Source organism: Struthio camelus, chromosome 7, assembly GCF_040807025.1.
Source record: "Struthio camelus isolate bStrCam1 chromosome 7, bStrCam1.hap1, whole genome shotgun sequence".
NCBI classification, from domain to species: domain Eukaryota; kingdom Metazoa; phylum Chordata; class Aves; order Struthioniformes; family Struthionidae; genus Struthio; species Struthio camelus.
Window position 1 is genome coordinate 17,179,184 of NC_090948.1, and position 18,295 is coordinate 17,197,478.

Here is an 18,295-nt window from a genome sequence, read left to right on the forward strand (position 1 = left end):
GGCACTCAAAGTCAAGACAACAGAGGACAGTCAGAGTGTGAAGGTGGGAGCAGGATAAGCCCTCCGAGGGCTCCCAGTGGAGCTTCATATGGGCTTGAAGGGATGTCACAGACTGGACATACCCATTTACTGTTTGTTCTCTGCTCATTATTATGTGCCTTTGGTGCTTTACTGAACTGAGGACTGCTGGTACAGTAAGTTTCTGGGAAGAAGCGCGGGGAGTGAATGAGCAGACAGGATGCTGCAGCATCCAGGTATGTGCTGTGACTCTCAGCTCCCCTCCAGCACCCAGGCCTAGCCCTGGTCCGGCTAGCTGAGAGGTAGGGCATGAGGAGATGGGGGAAAAGCTTTAGCCCTGACAAGAAGACTCCTTCGCTGCTCTAATTTGTGACTTCAGCAGAGCCCAGGACCCAAAACGTCCGTGGAGCAGCAACGACTGCAAAGCTAGTGCAGACACAAGTGCCTGCCATCCCTTATCTTTCTGGTACTGCAGCTCCAGCTGCAGCAGAGGTAACACCCCGACGCTTGTTAATGTCCCATGGCAAAAATTAGGCCACGCACATCAGTGAACGATAGATGATGAGAGTCCCTAGCCAGATCTTCCTGGACATGTCAGCCTATGTTTGTACCAAATGTTGTGAGCTTTCACACATGTTAGCATATCTCCTTCCTAATAGCTTTCCCTTGTGTTTCTTCTCTTCTAGCACTGACTCTGTGATTCAGGGATGCATTAACCTTTGTGGCTGACTCTTGATCTGCTGTTAAAATCTATGTTAATTCCTTAGAATCCCATAATTTTTTCCCCAAGCAAATAATTCTGAGCAGTTCTGGGATTCTTGTACCCACAGACATAGTAGGTAGCTAACATGGTCTGCTCTCCAACAGCTCAGGCTGCATGAATGGTCTAATTAACACCTCATCAAACTCGACTGCTAGTTGTGTCTGGAGAAATTCCCTCTTGCACCTGTACATTCACAAGACACCATTTCTAGCCTCCCGCACAGCAGGCCATGGCCACTGGAGCAACATTACATCTCTGAAGAGCCCATCTGCCCATCAGCAGTAGCGGTTCTGGTCTACTCTCCAGGACTAACCAGCTCAGAGTGACACAACTTTGATATGATCTGTGGCTGCTCTGAGCCATTTCACCGTGCAGGGCAATACAAGAGCTTGGGAGCAATAACTGTGCAGGTAAGAGTGTGCAAAGCCCCTAACATGGTGTTTTAGGCAGGGCTGTCTACAGGCGGAAGGGGCCGAGACATGCTGTGGTGGGCAGAGGGCTGTGAGTGATCACAGAGCATGCTACAGGTGAGAGAGCCTTTACTGCTGATCTCTTCCTCCAGCCTCAGGACACCTAAAAGACAGGTGTGACCCTCCTCCCCTCAATCTATCCTACCTCCACAACAAGGGTGTCACAAGAAAGTGCTTAAGACTTCTCTCCTGAGCAGCAGTGAGCCTGCCTGGGAGACTGGGGAGCACGACAAGGTCATTTTAAAGCTTTTTGATGTTTTTAACTCCTTGGTGCAGGGACCCAGCGCAGCTTCTGACACAACCTGACTCTCATGTCTGCATCAAGTTTTACCTAGCTGACTACAGATCCCCCTCCCCTATGTCAGTCTCAGACTAAGTCAGAGCCTGCATACACAAGGAAGGCACAGACGTGCTTAAGCCAGGAGTTGGCAGGAGGCTGTCATATCTATCTGTGTTTGCACTACACTGCAGAGCATTCATCCTACTGCAAGCTCTATGTAGACTACTCGTAGCACGCTAACAACACAGATAGCAGGCCTGCTGTTAAGAGCACTTTCCTAAATTTTTTCTACCTTCTCCTGCCTGCTGACTTTGTGGGGCTCATGCAGGCTCTCAGGAGGCACGTCCTGGCTGTGAAAGCCCCAGGAACTTCTAAGTGTTATCCCCCTGACCAGTTTGGCAATGCTGCTTAGAAAGGCAGACAGCTCTCAGTAGCGCTAGCTGAGAATACTGAAGAGACCTCAGGGAGCTGCTGGGAATAAAGCTCATGCTGTAAAGTAGCTTAGGCACTACGTTTTATTTCTTTGTCCTTTCCTGACTCTGTTTCCAAATACTGTAAATGAATGTTTAACCCTTCATCTTGATTTAATCAGACTTATTCCTCATCTTTACACCTTGCCTGGTAATAATATCATCTTTATGGGAGAAGAAAAACAGCTCATTTCTCACAGGAACCTAGGGCCTGTTAGATCATGGGAGCATGGGCCACTCACCATGAGCTAGGAACTCCAAGGGCTTGGAGTGCAAGTGTGTCTGGTGACACGAGGTGCCTCCAAAGGAGAGAGAAATCTCCTGTAGCCCGTGGGACAGCATCACCTTGGCAAGCAATGATGGCTGCTGGGAAACAGCACAGAGCTTGGAGAACATGCAGGCTCATTACAGCTCTCTCAAAACTACCTTCAAACTGGCATGGGGGTCTGCAGAGCCCCAATTCCTTGTCTGCACGGCTGTTCAAAGCCATAGCTCTGATCTACTGTCCCTTTCGTTTGAAATGGTATTTTTGTCATCCTTTCCGTCAGACTGTATGCTCACTTCAGGGGTCATTCGTCAGTTGAATTGCAGCTTCAGAAACATGGAGCGACCAGACCACCCATGGCTGTGACGATTCAGCTCTTCCATTCCATTCTCTGGGACTAGATTTCAACATGCAAAGGGCAAATGCAGAAGTAGGACTTCCCTTTCTCTGAGAGCTTCTTGGCTCTCATCCCTGTTGTTTTCCTTACTCAGCCTGCTCCTCCAGCACTAATAGATTTCCTGCTGATCAAGGCTACTACAATGTTTTGTAACTCATCATAAGCTGCATTACTGTACCTTACCAAACGCACAAGCTGCAGCTAGTGATGTGCTCTTTAGAGGGCCTGTGTATGACATTGGTGACAGAGATGACAGCCTTGGTGTTAGAGTAGGGCTTGTTCCCCCGCCCCCCATCTTTTGTCAGTGCAAGAGATCCTGGTGTCGCAGCTGGTTAAACCCACTTTATGGTCTCTTTGTGCTGTTGCAACAGAGCTGAGAATCTGGCCCTTGCTCTCTCCCTGCCTCCCCAGGGAAGGCATCAGTGTGCTGTTTATCGTTTCTGCCAGATCATTCATGCAGATGTTAATGAATGCTAGACCCAGCTTTGCTCCCAGCAGAGCCCCTTCCACACCTCCCCCTGCCCAGCCCTGTGCACTGCAGTTTCTGTTTACAGTCCTGCAGGGAATTTCCCCTCTGTTGGACAGCATTCGAGCCCGCACAGTCCGAATTCCTGTTGCCAGCAGGCTCCCACACCTTACTTGTTCCCGTAGCTGTCCAGTGTCACCTCCAGGTGTCCCACGCCATCACTGTCATGATCCCTTCTCCAGGCTCTGCTCTCTGGCCTCCCCAAACTCTACACCTGCCAATTCTCCTACCTATTACTTTAAGCATACAAAAAGCAAACCCACCTTCCAGCATCTCTGTCAATTCCTGCATACCGTTTTTCAGCTAAGGGGCTGGACAAACAAACCAAGAAGGTAAAAACCAGAGGGTCACTATCGCCAATAGAAACCGCAATTGGTTTTGATTCTGAGATGCTTTTGCTGGAGCAACATCACACCATTAAAAGGTACTAAGTAACAGTATGCTAGGCAAACGTTCCCTGAGAGAGAGAAAGAGGAGAGAAAAGGGCATTTCCCAGATAGGTCATATGCTCTAGTGGTGAAAAATATTTAAATCTTTGGGCCATAAATGGAAAAACTGCTTATGTAGCTCAGTTAGAATCAATAGAAGCCATCATTAGCAATAGCATTGTGACAGTGGCTCTGTACCATACATTGTCCTCTCATCTGTAATGCTTGTCCCAACCCGGAGGGAGCAGAGGGCTTAGCCTGTGAAAGAAAGAGCTGTGATCTCTTCCTCCACACAGGTAAGAAAGGCACCAGGGAGAAGAAGCTACCAAACAGGAACAGTAAAGCACTTTGTCCAGACGCTCGCAGTACCTACTCCCAAGGGAATGAGCGTACCTGCTTTTTGCAGCTCCCTAATTATTACCGTTACTTGTTTTGCTGTGCTGTGAGAAGAACTTCAACATGTGGCATACTCTATTAACACATATGGAAAGAAAGTCTTCTCCCTACAAAACTCCTGCTTTAAGGCAACAATATGGAGAGTGTTACAGCACAAAAGCAAAGTATTCACCTCTACTTTCCCACTCTTCTTCCAGGGCACATGGGCCATTACTCCCCCCCACCTTAGACCATTGCCACTGAGGAAGGACTCAGACACAACAACAGTAATAAGTGGTGCCAGGACCCACCTCCTGGCCCTGAAGCCAACAGGCATGCAGCAGCCTGCACCCACACCACTGAGTTATCTTCACAGCCCAACAGGGTGGCCACCTCCCATCTGCCTATTGGGAAACGCTGGAAATGCTTGGGAAGCGTTAGTTGGCCCAGCCCAAAACCACACCAGGGATATCTGCAAAAGTTTAGCAGCCCAGATGATGACGTTCCCAAGCCCAGGCACTGGTACTTAGTTGACTGACCTGCAGAGAGCCTCACTTGCCTAGTGCCTGTGGCAGGGATGGATATCAAACAGTGACGAACCAGGCAAAAATCAAGTCTACCTTCTGGGATGGGCATCACTTTCAGGAGAGATTTCTGTTCCCTCATCTTTTCTTGATCAAAGTAACGTTACTTACCCTTCCAGGAGAGCAATGACGTTTTTTCTGGGCCTTCCGATGTTCGGCCCATAGAGGTTTGCTCTGGAATAAGTGCGGATAAGCTGCAGCAGGCTTCTCAGCTGGATGTAGTCCTTCCCCAGCTGGCTGCCATTCACTGAACGGCCAATCAGAGTCCGATAGTTATTGGGCTCTGGGAAAATAAAAACAGACAAGCAAGGCTTGCCAGCTCAGCTCCTCCATCCTCACTTCCCAAGAAAGATACACAGCTCACATGTTGTCACACAGCTTGAGCTCAGCAGTGAGCTGTCTGGCTGCACTGTGGAGGAACAAAAGGGATCCACTGAGGAATGGATGAGGGCCATCACTCCCTCTCCATTGCCAGCATGGTGTTCCATCTGCAGAGCAGTGCCTGAGCCGGAGCCGGGGTGGTGTGACAGCACCTCCTCCTTCACCTCTTCTGCTGTAGCCCAGGTGAGGAACCTGCACCTCAGCTTCACACTCCTATCTCCACAGGGTTCCCCAAGTCCCCAGGTTTTGTAGCTGCTATATGAGTCCATGCAGTTGCTGGTCAGCCCACCCCTGGGACCATCTGTGCCCAGCACTGAGGCGGGCAGAAGCACTTCATATGTTTAATACCAACCAACGAGACGTTGAGCTGAAGCTCTGCCACATGCTAGGTGGGTTTTAGAGACTGTGCTTCTTTCTAAAAGGAACTTTTAAAATCCTCTGAATCTACACTGGTAAAATATCCTGGGATCTGCAAATACTCTTTCTCAAAAGGGAATACCTTTCTACCAGAGCAAGTTACATTCCTGTGGCTCTCCAGTTCCCACACTCACCATTGCCCAACTCCCAGGAGATGTTGTATTTCTTGCTGGCACTGTACTTCAGCAGGCTGAGTGCATTGGAGCTGTTCCAGGAGTTATTGGGATTTCGGCGCAGAGCGTTCAGTGCAAAGATCAGGTGAAGGCCAGAGCAGTCAGCAAAGTTATAGAGTTTGTCTAGAGACCTGGCTGGGAAGAAACAAAAAACAGCTTGTAATTCAAATGAAAGCGAGTTCCATGGAGGTTCAAAAGATCCTGTCCATCAGACCTCAGCTTCTGTGCAGGTTGAGCCAGGGTCAGATGCCATCCCTTCGACATCTGTAACCGCAGAAACGCACCTGACCTTTGAAACTGGGATAGGATTCCAGGTGTGGGCTAAACTCCGCTCCAGCCTGAAACCTGGATACGCTCCACTACTGTGTCAGAGCTAGGGCCGCGTTACCAGAGTCAAGTGTCTTTATAACATCTCTTTTCATTTCTTTTTGGCAAGGAAAGTTCAGCCTTTCATGTGTTTATCCTACCTTGTGGCTCCTCCAGATTGGCTGTCTTCAGTGCTGTCTACCTGGGGCTGGCTAGGGAGAAGAGGAGTAAATCTGCAGCAGTGCAGGAGGCACCACCTTCCCTAGTGCCCGGTGAGCCAGCGTATGGCCATCTCTTCTGGCGTGCCGCGAAAACCTGCTCTCAGCTCCCAAAGCCCATGTGCAATAATAACCAAAAAACAATAATAGTCAAATAGAGCCTCCAAGGCATGCAGCACACACCCTGGTAACGTCCACCCTGCCCACAAAGAGAACTTCCTGGAGCTAGGATTTATATCCAAATTGTATAGCTCTGACTTAGGTACCGGTTTTCCGTAAGAGCTTTGTCCTTCATTTATTTTGTCAGGCTTGTGAGCTCTGCAAGTGTAGTGTCAGGGGGCAGCTCTGCCGTGGGGTGATCACCCAATGGTTTGCCTCCAGCTGCGGGAGGCTAGCAAGGACGTTTGCATGGTGGGGATGTCCCCTGGGCCACCTCCCCAGCCCCTGGTGCCTGGGGAGGGCACAGGGCTCCCCACCTGGGGACAGCCCCCTGCTCAGCGTTCCTGAGCTCTGCTGCTGGGGTGGCCCGCATGGGGTGGCAGGGTCTTTGCTGGATTTGTGCCCCACCCATTGGCCCCAAGGCTCCCCAAAGTGCGACCATGGCAGCAGCAGGACCACGGCTGCCATCTCCCCTGTGGGCTTCTGCTGTGCTGGGACCTTGCACGAGCAGCGGGGCCCTGACTAGCAGCAGAAGTAGAGACCACAGAAAGAGTTGATTCGGTGTTCAGCAAGGAGCAAAACTATCAAAGGGTGCAGCTGGGAGAGGCAAAACATGTAATGCTTTTTTTGCTTCAATCTCACCTAAAAATTCAAAAGCAATCAAATGTCTGATGAGGCTAATGCCACTGTTAATAGGATAACAATTCATGCTAAAGCGAGAGGTGGTTTGGTTAGAGGGTAATTAGATAACTGCGATGTTTTCAGTCATCTGTGCCTGCTGAACTGCATCCCGGGACACTCGACAAGCTTCCTGAAGCAGCTTTGGAGATACAACCACTTAGCTTTGAGGAGCCATTGGGGATGAGGAGGTTGCAGAGGGCTGGAAAGGGAAGACTGAGTGCTTGTCTTTCAAAAGAGGAGAAGGAGGCAATGGGGAATTACAGAGTAGGCAGACTAACTTCAGGTCCCAGAAAAATACTTGGATAAATAATCAGGCTGCTTGTCAGCACTTACAAAATATAAGGAGATGATCAACAGCCACAGGAATGTGTCAAGAACAAATCACACTGAAGCAATCTCATGACAGAACAGCAGGGCTTGTGGACAGCAAAGCAGTAGTTTAGGTCTTACACCTTGATGATTTTTAAGGCTTTTGACTCAATTTCACGTGATGTCCTCTTCGGCAAGCGAGGGAATCGTGATCTAGACTGAACTGCAGTAAAAATTCTGCATGCTGAGAGCAGTTACTAGCAGTCTACTGTTAAGCTGAAGGAACTGAGAGAGGTCTGTGCAGCCTGCTCTGGGTCTTTTTACACATTTACAGTAAAGCGGGGTGTAAAAGAATGGAGAATGCATACATCAGACTTGCAGCAGCACTAAGGTGCTAGTAAGATGGAGGACAGGAGAAAACTCAGAATGATCCTGAAAACTGGAGAAATGGTCTGAAAAGAACGATGTAATTTAAAAAGAAGAAAAAAAAAAAGATATTACTCCAAAATGGGAACGACCGATGTATGAAAACAGGACAGGAAAGACTGGCCAACTTACAGTTCTGCAAAAGGAAGCCCAGAGGTGCTAACATCAGTGTCCTGGGAAAAGTAAATGTCACAGAGATATTTACAAATAGCAGTCCTGTCTTTAAAGCATAGGGTGATTTTTCTGCTGCAATCCAGGTGGTGAATTACCAGCCAGAGAGAAACATCCCGTTTTAGGCAAAACACCTCAAAAGAGGTCTCATTTGAGAGCTATGGACTGAATAGAGCACTGGAAAACAAAACTGATGAGGGGAGACTGGAGAACTGGTGGTTTAGGCAGGAGAAGACAGAGGGAAAGGAAGAGGGCAAGGAGTAAGGGGATGAATACGCCTCACAACACATGAAGGCCTGCAGCAAAGAGAGGGGAATACACTGCTCTCCCCGTCTGCGGTAGGCAGGACGAGCCGCGCCTCTGTAGCCAGGATGTGCCCAGCAAGGGGATGGCAGGGAGCCCAGTTCTCTCCTCTGCACGTCTGCAGAGCCAGGTCTGAGAAGAGTAAAGTTGTTTATAAAGCAACGTTTTAGGAGGGTTAATGAAATATGTTAACTGAATAGTTAACACTTAATGGAATGCAGCAACATCAAAAAAAGGAAAAGAAAGGAGAAATGTGGAAAAGAAGTTCCTAATCCTTTTATAACCTTTCTTTAAATATTACTGGATGTTTGAGTGAAAAATATCTGAGTTAGATTAATCTAATGTATCCATCCCACTGGTTCAGGCACATTAGCTGGTTTTCCAGGTGATTAGTGGATTAGAGACGGTTACAGTTACTTAATACTCATTTGCTTTAGACCTCCAGGCAAAAAGCTGTACTTGAAATGATAACCCTATAAAAAGGATAAGATAGATACCTAAATGACAACATGAAGACAGCAAAATAGTGTTACCTGCAGTTTCCCTGATAGAAATGAAACCTTTTTACTGCTGTAAAACAGTTCTAGTTCTTTAGCACTACAGGAGGGGATTTTGTTCATGTTTAGGATTCTCTGCAGTGGACTGGGAATTGATTTTCCATGCATCTATGGGAGGAAAATAGGCTGTCTGTTTATCCCAGTGCAGGGCTGCCACTGCAAAGTTATATTTTCCCCATGATACTTTTGTTTCCATGCACCTGGACACGGAGATGCCATGTGCATTTCATGTTCTCCTGTGGCTTTTCAAGCTGGAAAACTCAGTGATCAGAAGAAAGAGCTAGGAGAAATGCACAGCTGTCTCAGAGTTGCACATTTCCAGTGGTCTTCCAGCACGCAAAGCGATCTGCAAACTGCAACAAGACCACAAGAGGGGTAAAACTGCTGATGTAGCTAACCCTGTGTCACACTAGATTGTTCATCTGGGCAGCCTTGCGGTAAGATTCCTCCCAAGCCTATTCTAGTTATCAGTCAGGTATCAAGTCCATTTGGTCTCCTTTACCTTGGGCAGCTATCTTAGAGTACTGCCATGGGAGGTTAAAGCACAAAAAGTAGTAATATTTAGAAGACCTTGGGCAATGTCCAACCACTCCAGAAGTGCAAACTAGGCCAAAAGAGAATGTTACAAATATTTTACTGCCATAACTAGGGATGGCCACATTACTTCTAAGTAATGAGAAAATGAAGAATCACAGTATTATTAACAGCTGGCTAAAAATCACTTTGAATTCTGGATAATTGCACTATTTTTTCTTCATCAAATACAGAAAATCCTCCGGGAACTTAACCTTTTTTCTGATTAACAGATCATTAGGCTAGGCTTCCACAAAGCATTTCAATAGAAAAAGCCATTGTCCTACCAAAGTGAATCTTAATAAAGTAGAACTGTTCCTTCTCCCTTTCTGCCTGGTGCAGGGACGCAGACTCACCACCCTTGTGCCATTCACCTCAGGGAACAGGAAAAAAGCAAAAAAACTGAATGAAATCCATATACAATATGATAAGAAATTGTAACAAAACACCAACCCCTGAGCATGTAGACATGAAAACCAGGGCAGAGCTGCCAATTAACCATCGGCCTGTTGTATGGAGCAGCAAGCAGGAGCCTGGATTCTTCCAGGTTCCTTCAGCCAGGAGGAACGGAGATTTGACTTGTGCCACTTGTTAATGCTCATGTAGTTGGATGTAGAGTAACTTAACATAGCAAAACTGCGTCCTTTGATTTTACCCAGTGACAGTGCTGCGCTGGCAGACTTCAGTGGAGATGGCTGCCTCCCTTGGTGGATTTGGGACTAATGTCAGTCAGACGACTGGAGCAGTATGCAGAGACAGAGGTCTTCCACCCCACGGCCATGGCATAGAAAGAAATCAAAAGACATTTGGGCCTTGTCAGTCCCTCGCATCCTTGGCTGTGGAGGCCTGAACAGGCCTAGAGGGCAAATACAGCTCTACAAGTCCCAACTGGGGGGCAGTCGGGGAAGATCTGCTCGCAATATTGCCCTCAGCTGATGCTCTGCACAGACATTAAAGACTTCTGCTTTTTGTGTGGGTCCCTCACCCTGCATAGAGGGAGACAAAGGATTTTAAAATACAGGAGAAGTATCTGTAAGGCTGCAAATACTGGTGGGGTTCACAGGGCAAGTATGCCATGTGAGACTGTTCCCCATTTTTCTTCTTCTGTTTTACTGGGCTAAATTTTAAGGTTATCCAAAATGTGGATGGCACTTCATTCTGTGGCATACCAGCACAAAATATGAGGCACATTAAAACATCTTTGGTAGTTTAACAATTAGAAAGGCTTTCCAGTGGTAGTTACTGAATTAAACATTATAACACAGGCTTTATAAAGAACATAATATTGACTGCCATTTGGTAAGAGGGACAGTTCAATAACCACTAGGTTTGAAAATCTTCCACATTTTTTATTCAACTTCAGGAATTTTGCTTTGGCAGGGTTTAGCAAGAGTAGTGGTGAGTTAGCATGTGAGATGAGGGGTTCCTGGGTGGTGGGGCACGGCCTGGCGTGCCTGAGCCTTCTGTAACTCTGGGAAGACAACCAGGAGAACAGGAGAGAAGAGTCTGTTCTCTCTTCATCCCATCGTTGGCCACGTCAGCCTCATATCTCCTTATTCACTCTGCCCTGTGCACATGCAACGTGCCAGCGCTGAGGCGGACGGATGCTGTGCGTCCGGGGCGAGAGCTGAGCACGGAGCGGGCAGCACGCCCCGCACTCCCAAAACACCTCAGGTTAGCTGAGAGAACTGAGAGGGAGTTCAGAGACCAAGCAAATGCACAACAGATGAATCTTCTGTTGATAGAGGAAAGAAATGCAGTTCTAGGAATAACGATTTCTACTAATCACAGATATTGCTTGACTTCACATTACCCATAAATCCTGAGGCATGCCTGGAGCATCGGTGCAAACAGCCTCCGCTCCAGAAACAATGCCAGCGCTGAATCCAGCAGTATCCCCTGGCTCTGGAGCACCCCACTGCAGACAGCTGAGGGAAGGGGTTGGGAAAGACCTGGCAAAAAGCAGCTAGAAGCCTGAAGAGGGCCTGATAGGGAGGGAGCAGAAAGGGTGGAACAGAGTGTTCAGACAGAAGATGAGTAAGATGGGTGGGGAGGACGATGAACAGAAAGAGAAAGGTGTTCCCGCTTACAAAAGAGCAAGTGGGCACATGGAAAATTTATTTACAAACAAACTGCCACTGTACTCAGCTGAATCCCATTTGCACTGGCTCTCTTGGGCTGAAAGTCCTCAGAAAACCATGCGTGTGTGGTAAGGACTTAATGTTTTCTTAGCAAATAAATATGAATCAGAAGATATGCAACAGGCAATCAGACTAACACCAGACCCATGGGACAGGCCTGCAAAACTTGCTTGAAATCTTCCCATGGATTCCATTCCCAGTCATGGTAGGGTTTTGGACAGGAAAGTGAGAACCCACCATCCACAATTTGCACAGTTAGAGCACCAAGAAGTAGCCTTCATCCTCACTGCTAATTCAGATGAAAAACAACATCCCACACTGTCAATATATACAATATAAAATTCAACTTGATCCACAAGACCATGGGAAGATTTTTCTATTCTATCTGTATATTAAGCTCTTCCTTCAGAGATGCTGCTTAAATCGAATTTTAAAGTTTTCTAGGCTACCAAGTAACCCTCACCGTTGCTGGAAATTGTGTTCTAATGATGACCATCCCAGCTGGGAAGCTGTTTGGTTTTAATTCCGTCTTCTGAAGCATTTTGCTATGCAGTAAAACCACACCGTGTAAAGACGCTTAAGAATTCCCAGGCAAAATTGCTGGCAGGAGGGAAGCTGTTTGCTTGCCTCAGACAGACAGACATTTCACCTGAAATGCTCCCTTTACCTTGGCAAGTTCCTGGTATCTCCAATAGCGGATAGAGGTGCACAGAACCCTCCCTCGCTTGCATTTACCTTTCCGGCTCAGCCTCCCTATTGCTCTCCTGGTGAACAAATGCTGCTGGAGCGCCATGCACATGAGGCTGCAGCGAGCACTTCCCGAGGCAAGGTGCAGTACCGGAGGTCTGCTGTGAGTGACAAGAAGTGCTTTGGCAGAGCCTAACAGCCCTATTGAAAAGGGATCTAGTTTAATCCCATCTGAAGAATACCTGAAAGTTGGAGGAACTGGCTTTAATACTGCCAGCCAGTAAAGAAATGCTGTGCACTGTGTGTTAATGAGAACCTGGATTTTATATCCAGCTGGATGACAGATGGAGGATCTGGGGCTATTCCCCCTGGAGTTTTGAGGGGGCCTTGTTCCAGGGGAATTGTTGTCATCGTCCCTGGTCTTTAAGCAGCTGAACATCGACCCTCAACATTCATTCAAGTCTTTAACGGGATTTTTTATTTCACTGCCAATCCAGAGGTGATTATGCTAACCACGTGAGCTAGGTTTAGTCCTTAACACCATGGTACAGAAATAGCAGTCTGGGGGCTTGGTGTCAATCTCTCGCCAATAAGGAGCTTGGCTGGCAGCCATGGACTGTGGGCCGAGTTCCCAGCTGGCATATAACTTGGAAGACAACCATAAGGTCTGGGTTCAATATCCAATTGCTAAGGAGTCTGGCTGACAGCCTCATTTTGTGGAATGAATCGCAAATTAATATAATACTTTTGATACCAGACAAGGGGCATGGCCCCCTTCCAAATGCTGTAAGGGCTCAGATAAAAGCCATAGGCACTGGGTTCAGCGTGTAAAGGTATAGAGGTCGGATAACAGTCAGGATTGGGCTAAATCCTCAGATGGTGGGGGGGGGGGGGGAAGAGCCCTGAGCTCTGCCTTCACACAGAAAAGAGCTCAGATGCGCAGAATAGCTCTGTTTTCAATCCCTGCATGGTAAAGAGCTCACAGGACAGTAATGGTTTCTAGGAACAAGTGTAAATTGACATGGAGCTTCAGAAGCGATGTGGGATCTGGGTTCAATCTCAAAATACTGTAAAGCTCAGATAATGGCCATAGGGGCAGCTTCCAAACTCTTTGTTCCAGCCTAGTGCCTGGGAAGGAACCAAGATCACATTACAGCTAAGAAAGCTGCTTTCTTGCACCGCATAACTTAAGAGATTGAAGATTTTTTCCCTTTTGGACCAGGGTGAAGCCAGCATCTTCCAAAGTGTCTGCAGTGGAGGTGAGCACGGAGAGGGCTGCAGGTTTGAACAGGGCAAGAGAGGATAAGAGAGGGACCACCTCCTGCCCATGTGCCCTTGCTGGCTATCCCTAATCACTGGGTTGCTGGCTGTTTCCAGGATCATCGCTGGGTTTATCTAGCCATAGAAATTGCTCTAAAGAAAATAAGGGTACAGCTCTTCAGCATCCTAACTACTCTGCAGTGACTGCACTGCTGGGCACCCTCAAGGCCTCTGGCAGCTCATCCCACCATGTGAGAGCAATAACCTACTTTGCTGCTACTTCTCACTAACACTGCTTGCACAAGGGATTAGTGCGAAATGTTGTGTGTAGCAAAAAATCATTCCCACTCTCACAGTTTACTCGTGGAGTTGCTTCTGTATGCAGCTAGGCTATGTTGTTTAAAGCCATTCCACTTCACATGAAGGAATTCAAACAAAATTGGTATAAGATATACAAATACTGCATTTGAAGTTGGTTTGTTACGTAAAAGCTAGTCAGTTTTATTCAAGGCAATACTGTTCCTGTGAAAAGTTTCAAATTTGATAAATCAGCATAACTTACCCTTGAAGAAATTCCTTAAAATCTAATTCTAGTCCCTGGGACTCTCAGCTTTAGCTTCAAAATCCAAACAGCAAGGATCATAGCAGATAGGGACTGACCTCTGTAAGCACTACTAAAACAAGCTGTGGTTTGTAAATCTAACCTCCAGCTAACCAGAACCTTGAGCAGGAACCACAGATTTAGGGTAAAACAGGCCAGAACCCCCTACAAGGACAGCAACTGGCTATTCCTAACTGCTCAGGATGCTGAAGACAAGCACTGTCAGCACTACTCCCTGCATGGGTGGTGGGCACAGTCCAGCATTTTTCTCTTTATCCAGTGCAAAACTAATACGTGCATGCCAGTGTCAAGTCACAGGCCAGGGCTCGAAAAACACCTCCCTCCAGCTCTTTACCTACGCGCACCGAGGGAGCATGCACGCTGGTCCCGGGAACATGACTCCAGATACAAGGCAGCCCCGCTGCCAGAACGTTTGCTGACAGAATGACTGTTTTATATGGCTATAAGAACGGCTATAAGCGCAGCTGTCTGAAAAGCAACAAAATCTATGATGTGTGTTTCTAAATCCAATGACAGCTGGCAGTGCTGCACTGCAGCTCATTCCTTCTTTTACACAGTTTAGCTAAAACACTTCTCTGTGATCACCCTGATTTATCAACAAAACAGCAGTTTCTGGAACAATTTAAAAGCATTCCCAAATAGGCAAGAAGTGGTCAGCTCTTCAAACACTCAGCAATCTGCGAGCTCCCAAACAGGCAGGCGGCTGGGAATGGAAGTGGATTTCTGATCGGCGGCCGAACGCCCTTCCCTGCTGCCTCCCGGGGAGGACGTGGCTGTAGGTAACACCGCGGGGGGAAGTCACGGAGGCAGAGATACCTGGGCAGCTGCGGGGCATCACCCACAGGTGGGAGCACTGGGGCTGACATGGCGTAGAGCAGAGGAACACTCTCATCCTTCGTTCCTAAGGAGCAAAGCCACGGGCAGCGCCGTCACTGGCGTGGGGTCACTGTGCCAAGCCCTGGACACAAGACTGCCCCGGGAAAAGAAAGCAAACGAAGTAAGCAAAGGTCAGGCTTGCGTTAGCTCACATATTCTCTGCCAGGTGCCGCTAAACCTTTGCTGTGCTGTTCCCCAGCTGAGGTAGCTGCAAGGCCCACGGGAGAGGGTTTCTCCTTATGTAGCTCAGTTTAACCTCACTGGCATGGGAAAGTCAGAGCTGCTCAGACCCTGCCCTGCGCAGGTAGGCGCGATGTAACACCGCAGCTCGTTGCACAGCCTCGTGCTGTGACGCAGGCACCGTGCCCGTCTCCGAGTGTGCCTTCTGCGTCAGGCTGCAGCACGGTGCTGGGGGGGACGGCGCTGACCAAGAGGGGCTGCGCTCTCAGCACCAGATCCCTTTGATCCCTAGGTTGTTGGGTTCGTTATCCAAAGGTGCCACAATTGCCAGGCAAGCATGGCTGAGGGTTTTTTTTTTTTCCTTTATAAATGCTTTCAGCGCCTAAAACGCCAACCCAATATTGAGAGGATAGATGTTTTCATCACTTTTCTGCAAAAAGTGAGCAGGCAGTATGTGCTGAGCAAACACCCTGCACACACACTGCGAGACTTCACTGGAAAGAAAGGTGTACAAGCGTTGACGTGTGTATTTAACATGCTTATTTCATCCCCGTAAAATGCTTAACCCTGGTAAGCTGTGCATCCAATTCGCCCGTTCCCTTAAGCCAGGCCGGCAGCTACGATATCCATTTTTGCTATCTGTCTAACCCACCGTCACGTGGCAGATGCACAGCTTCCTTCGGAGTAGCCTCACGCAGGGAAGCGAGCCAGACCCACCCGACAGCATCCACAGAGCTGCACAAGGCACAGCGCGTTTCATCAGCTCTTTTCACCTTCAGTTCCTGAAGCTGGTTGCTACTCTAGAAGAAAATGACACTAATCGTTTGTGCGAGGAAGCTAAAATACCACATCGGGAACAAATTCAAACTGAGGATTTCAGCCTTGCCAAACCCCAACGTTCAAAAGTCATGAGTCAAGCTCCCAAAAAAATCATGAGACTGGCTTGAGAAACCTGGTTTTAACATAATTTTCATTGCCTGCTATTTTGTAAAATTTTGGGTGCATTTGTACGACATTAAGTTCTTCTACTACCAGGAGGGCTAAAATCTGGCTTGTTTTTATTTTTCCTTTCACCAGCAGTCAATGTGCAGCAAAACAATCATTTTGTTTCACAAGTTGTTTGGGTTGGACTCCCCTCCCCGTGGGTGGGGGCTGCGGCAGGCGGCCAGGCCTGCCTGGATGGCAGTGGCACGCCACGAGGCTGCCTGATGGCCCTCGGTGCGTAGGCAGCAGGGACGGGCTGCTCAAAGCACTGATGCTGTAAACAGAGATGCTTTGCCATTAAGCAAGGAAGTCCTGATCTGCTGATGTCCTTTCACAGCCCCTAATTACCAGGAGTGTAAAACTGGAATCCACAAAAATCAGGTATTTCATTTCACGGGGACGAATCAACATTTCCTATCGTGCTAACAGGGATCCCTTGCTGAGGCAGCCGTGGCATGTCTCCGAAAACCACAGTTCCCAGTTCTGGCCCATCTTTTCTTGCCTGCTGACCCCATTCTTGCCATCCGCCTTCCCTTGCTGTTCCCGCTACTTGGAGCGGCTGATTTCCCCAGGAGGAAGAGGGAGTGACTAGGGCTCTTCACACACTTTGTGAGCTGGGCATCTGGTGTTTTTCAAAACTCTAAAACATTTTAACTGAAAACTGTCCTGAAAAAAATGCATAAAACCGGAAATGTTTCAATCTGAAATCCTTAATTAAAACCACACTCTTTTGTACATAAAGAAGGAAGTTAAAAAAGAAACGTACTTTTGCACATTACAGACAGCATTATAATAAACACAAAGCTCTGCCAAGAAAGAGGCATTTTCAAGGCTAAAGTAGATGCCTCCAGCTGCACTAAAATAATGTCAGAGGGCTTGTCCACATTACGAAGTGTCATTGTATTTGAACACGACTGTGAACAACCAAGTTAGATGGATGAGAGAGACAGCAATTACTGGCACAGACCACTCGCGCTGCAACAAGGACCATAACCCGTTGGGGTCTGTGAACTCCACTGACTTCCCACAGATCCCAGACCCTGGTCTTAATCTGTAAAATATTTGAAGGAACTGGCCCTGGCTCTTCCTGCTCCTCTGCGCTCTGCGAGGCAGCTCCGCTCCACAGATACGGCTCAGCTGGAGGGACCCGGTTTGGCAGCGGCTCTCCCCAGCGAATCTTTGGGGAAATCTTGTACCAAAGCATGCAGGGTGGAGCCTGAACCTGACTTTGGAGGCATAGATGTAAGGCCAGAAAAGACCGGTGTTGTTATTCTGATGTCCTACATAGCACAGAACGGGCAAGCATACAAGTAGTTCAGAAGTCAAGCTTGTCACTTCAACAGGACAGATCAGATTTTGTACAAAGGTATCCACCCCAGCTTAAAATTTGCTGCTAACACAGAAGTCATCCTATCCCTGTTTCACATGTTGCAAATTATTATTTAACATCCATGGTCAAAATAGGCACCTGGCTTCTAGTCCAAATTTGCCTTCTAATGTTTGGATCTTGCTATACCACTGTCTGCGAGATTCTTGCTTCTTTTGGATAGCTGAAGACTAATATCAAGTCACCTGTAAATATAGTTTCATTAAGCAGCATTCGTTGCAACTCCTTAGCGTCTTCACAGTAACAAAGTTTTCCAAACTTCTAACTAATTCTGTAGTTCTTTGTTGTCCTACAAGTCTTACCATGTTACACCAACAAACTACCATGCGTTCCGTTTAGGGTCTCATAAAACATTACTGACGTGCTTAGGGAAGATAGGTCTTGTCAAACTCCTGCTCCTTGGCTTTAGTTGTACAGCCATGCTTGGGGGCCAGGGTCTGTGAGCTGATGCGGACAGCCCAGCCCTGCTGCTGGGGCACGACAGTCTTCTGCAGAGAGAGGAGGCTGGAAGTAGTAGTGTCTGCACGCGGAAGGAGAGGGCGCTGAGGTGATAACTCTCTAACCCAGCAAAAGGGCTGGAAATGAGCTTTGAAGGGAGCCACTGACGAAAGCTAGTGGTGCTTTAAAACCGACGTAGGCTTGGAATATGGACAAGGGAAAAGGGAAATTGCAGGAGGCTCATACAAAAACTCAGAACGAGAATAACAGGGCAGCCTTTTGATCTTATCATATGGCTATATATAAATGCCAGGAGAACGGGGAATAGACAGGAAGACTTTAAAGCCCTCATATATAACAACATTTAGCTCTACAGCTATGGCATGGAAAGGCATCACTAGACTGGAATACTGATATGAGAGAATGAAACTTGCTTAAAGAAATAGAAGGAAATAGGAAAAGAAAAAGTC

The 18,295-nt window shown here is 47.7% G+C and overlaps 1 protein-coding gene across 5 annotated transcripts in view; it reads right to left on the bottom strand.

Moving 5' to 3' along the window:
• Nucleotides 1-18,295, bottom strand: part of HPSE2 (heparanase 2 (inactive)) — a 130,985-nt gene that overhangs the window by 43,865 nt on the left and 68,825 nt on the right. For 4 of the 5 annotated variants that reach the window (XM_068949939.1, XM_068949938.1, XM_068949936.1 and 1 more), the window contains 2 exons: nucleotides 5,509-5,682; nucleotides 4,688-4,859 (listed from right to left, as the gene is read on the bottom strand). In XM_068949939.1, the coding sequence (XP_068806040.1) occupies nucleotides 4,688-4,859; nucleotides 5,509-5,682 (346 nt within the window). The remainder of the gene's footprint in view (nucleotides 1-4,687; nucleotides 4,860-5,508; nucleotides 5,683-18,295) is intronic. The other variant, XM_068949940.1, reaches the window with a different exon arrangement.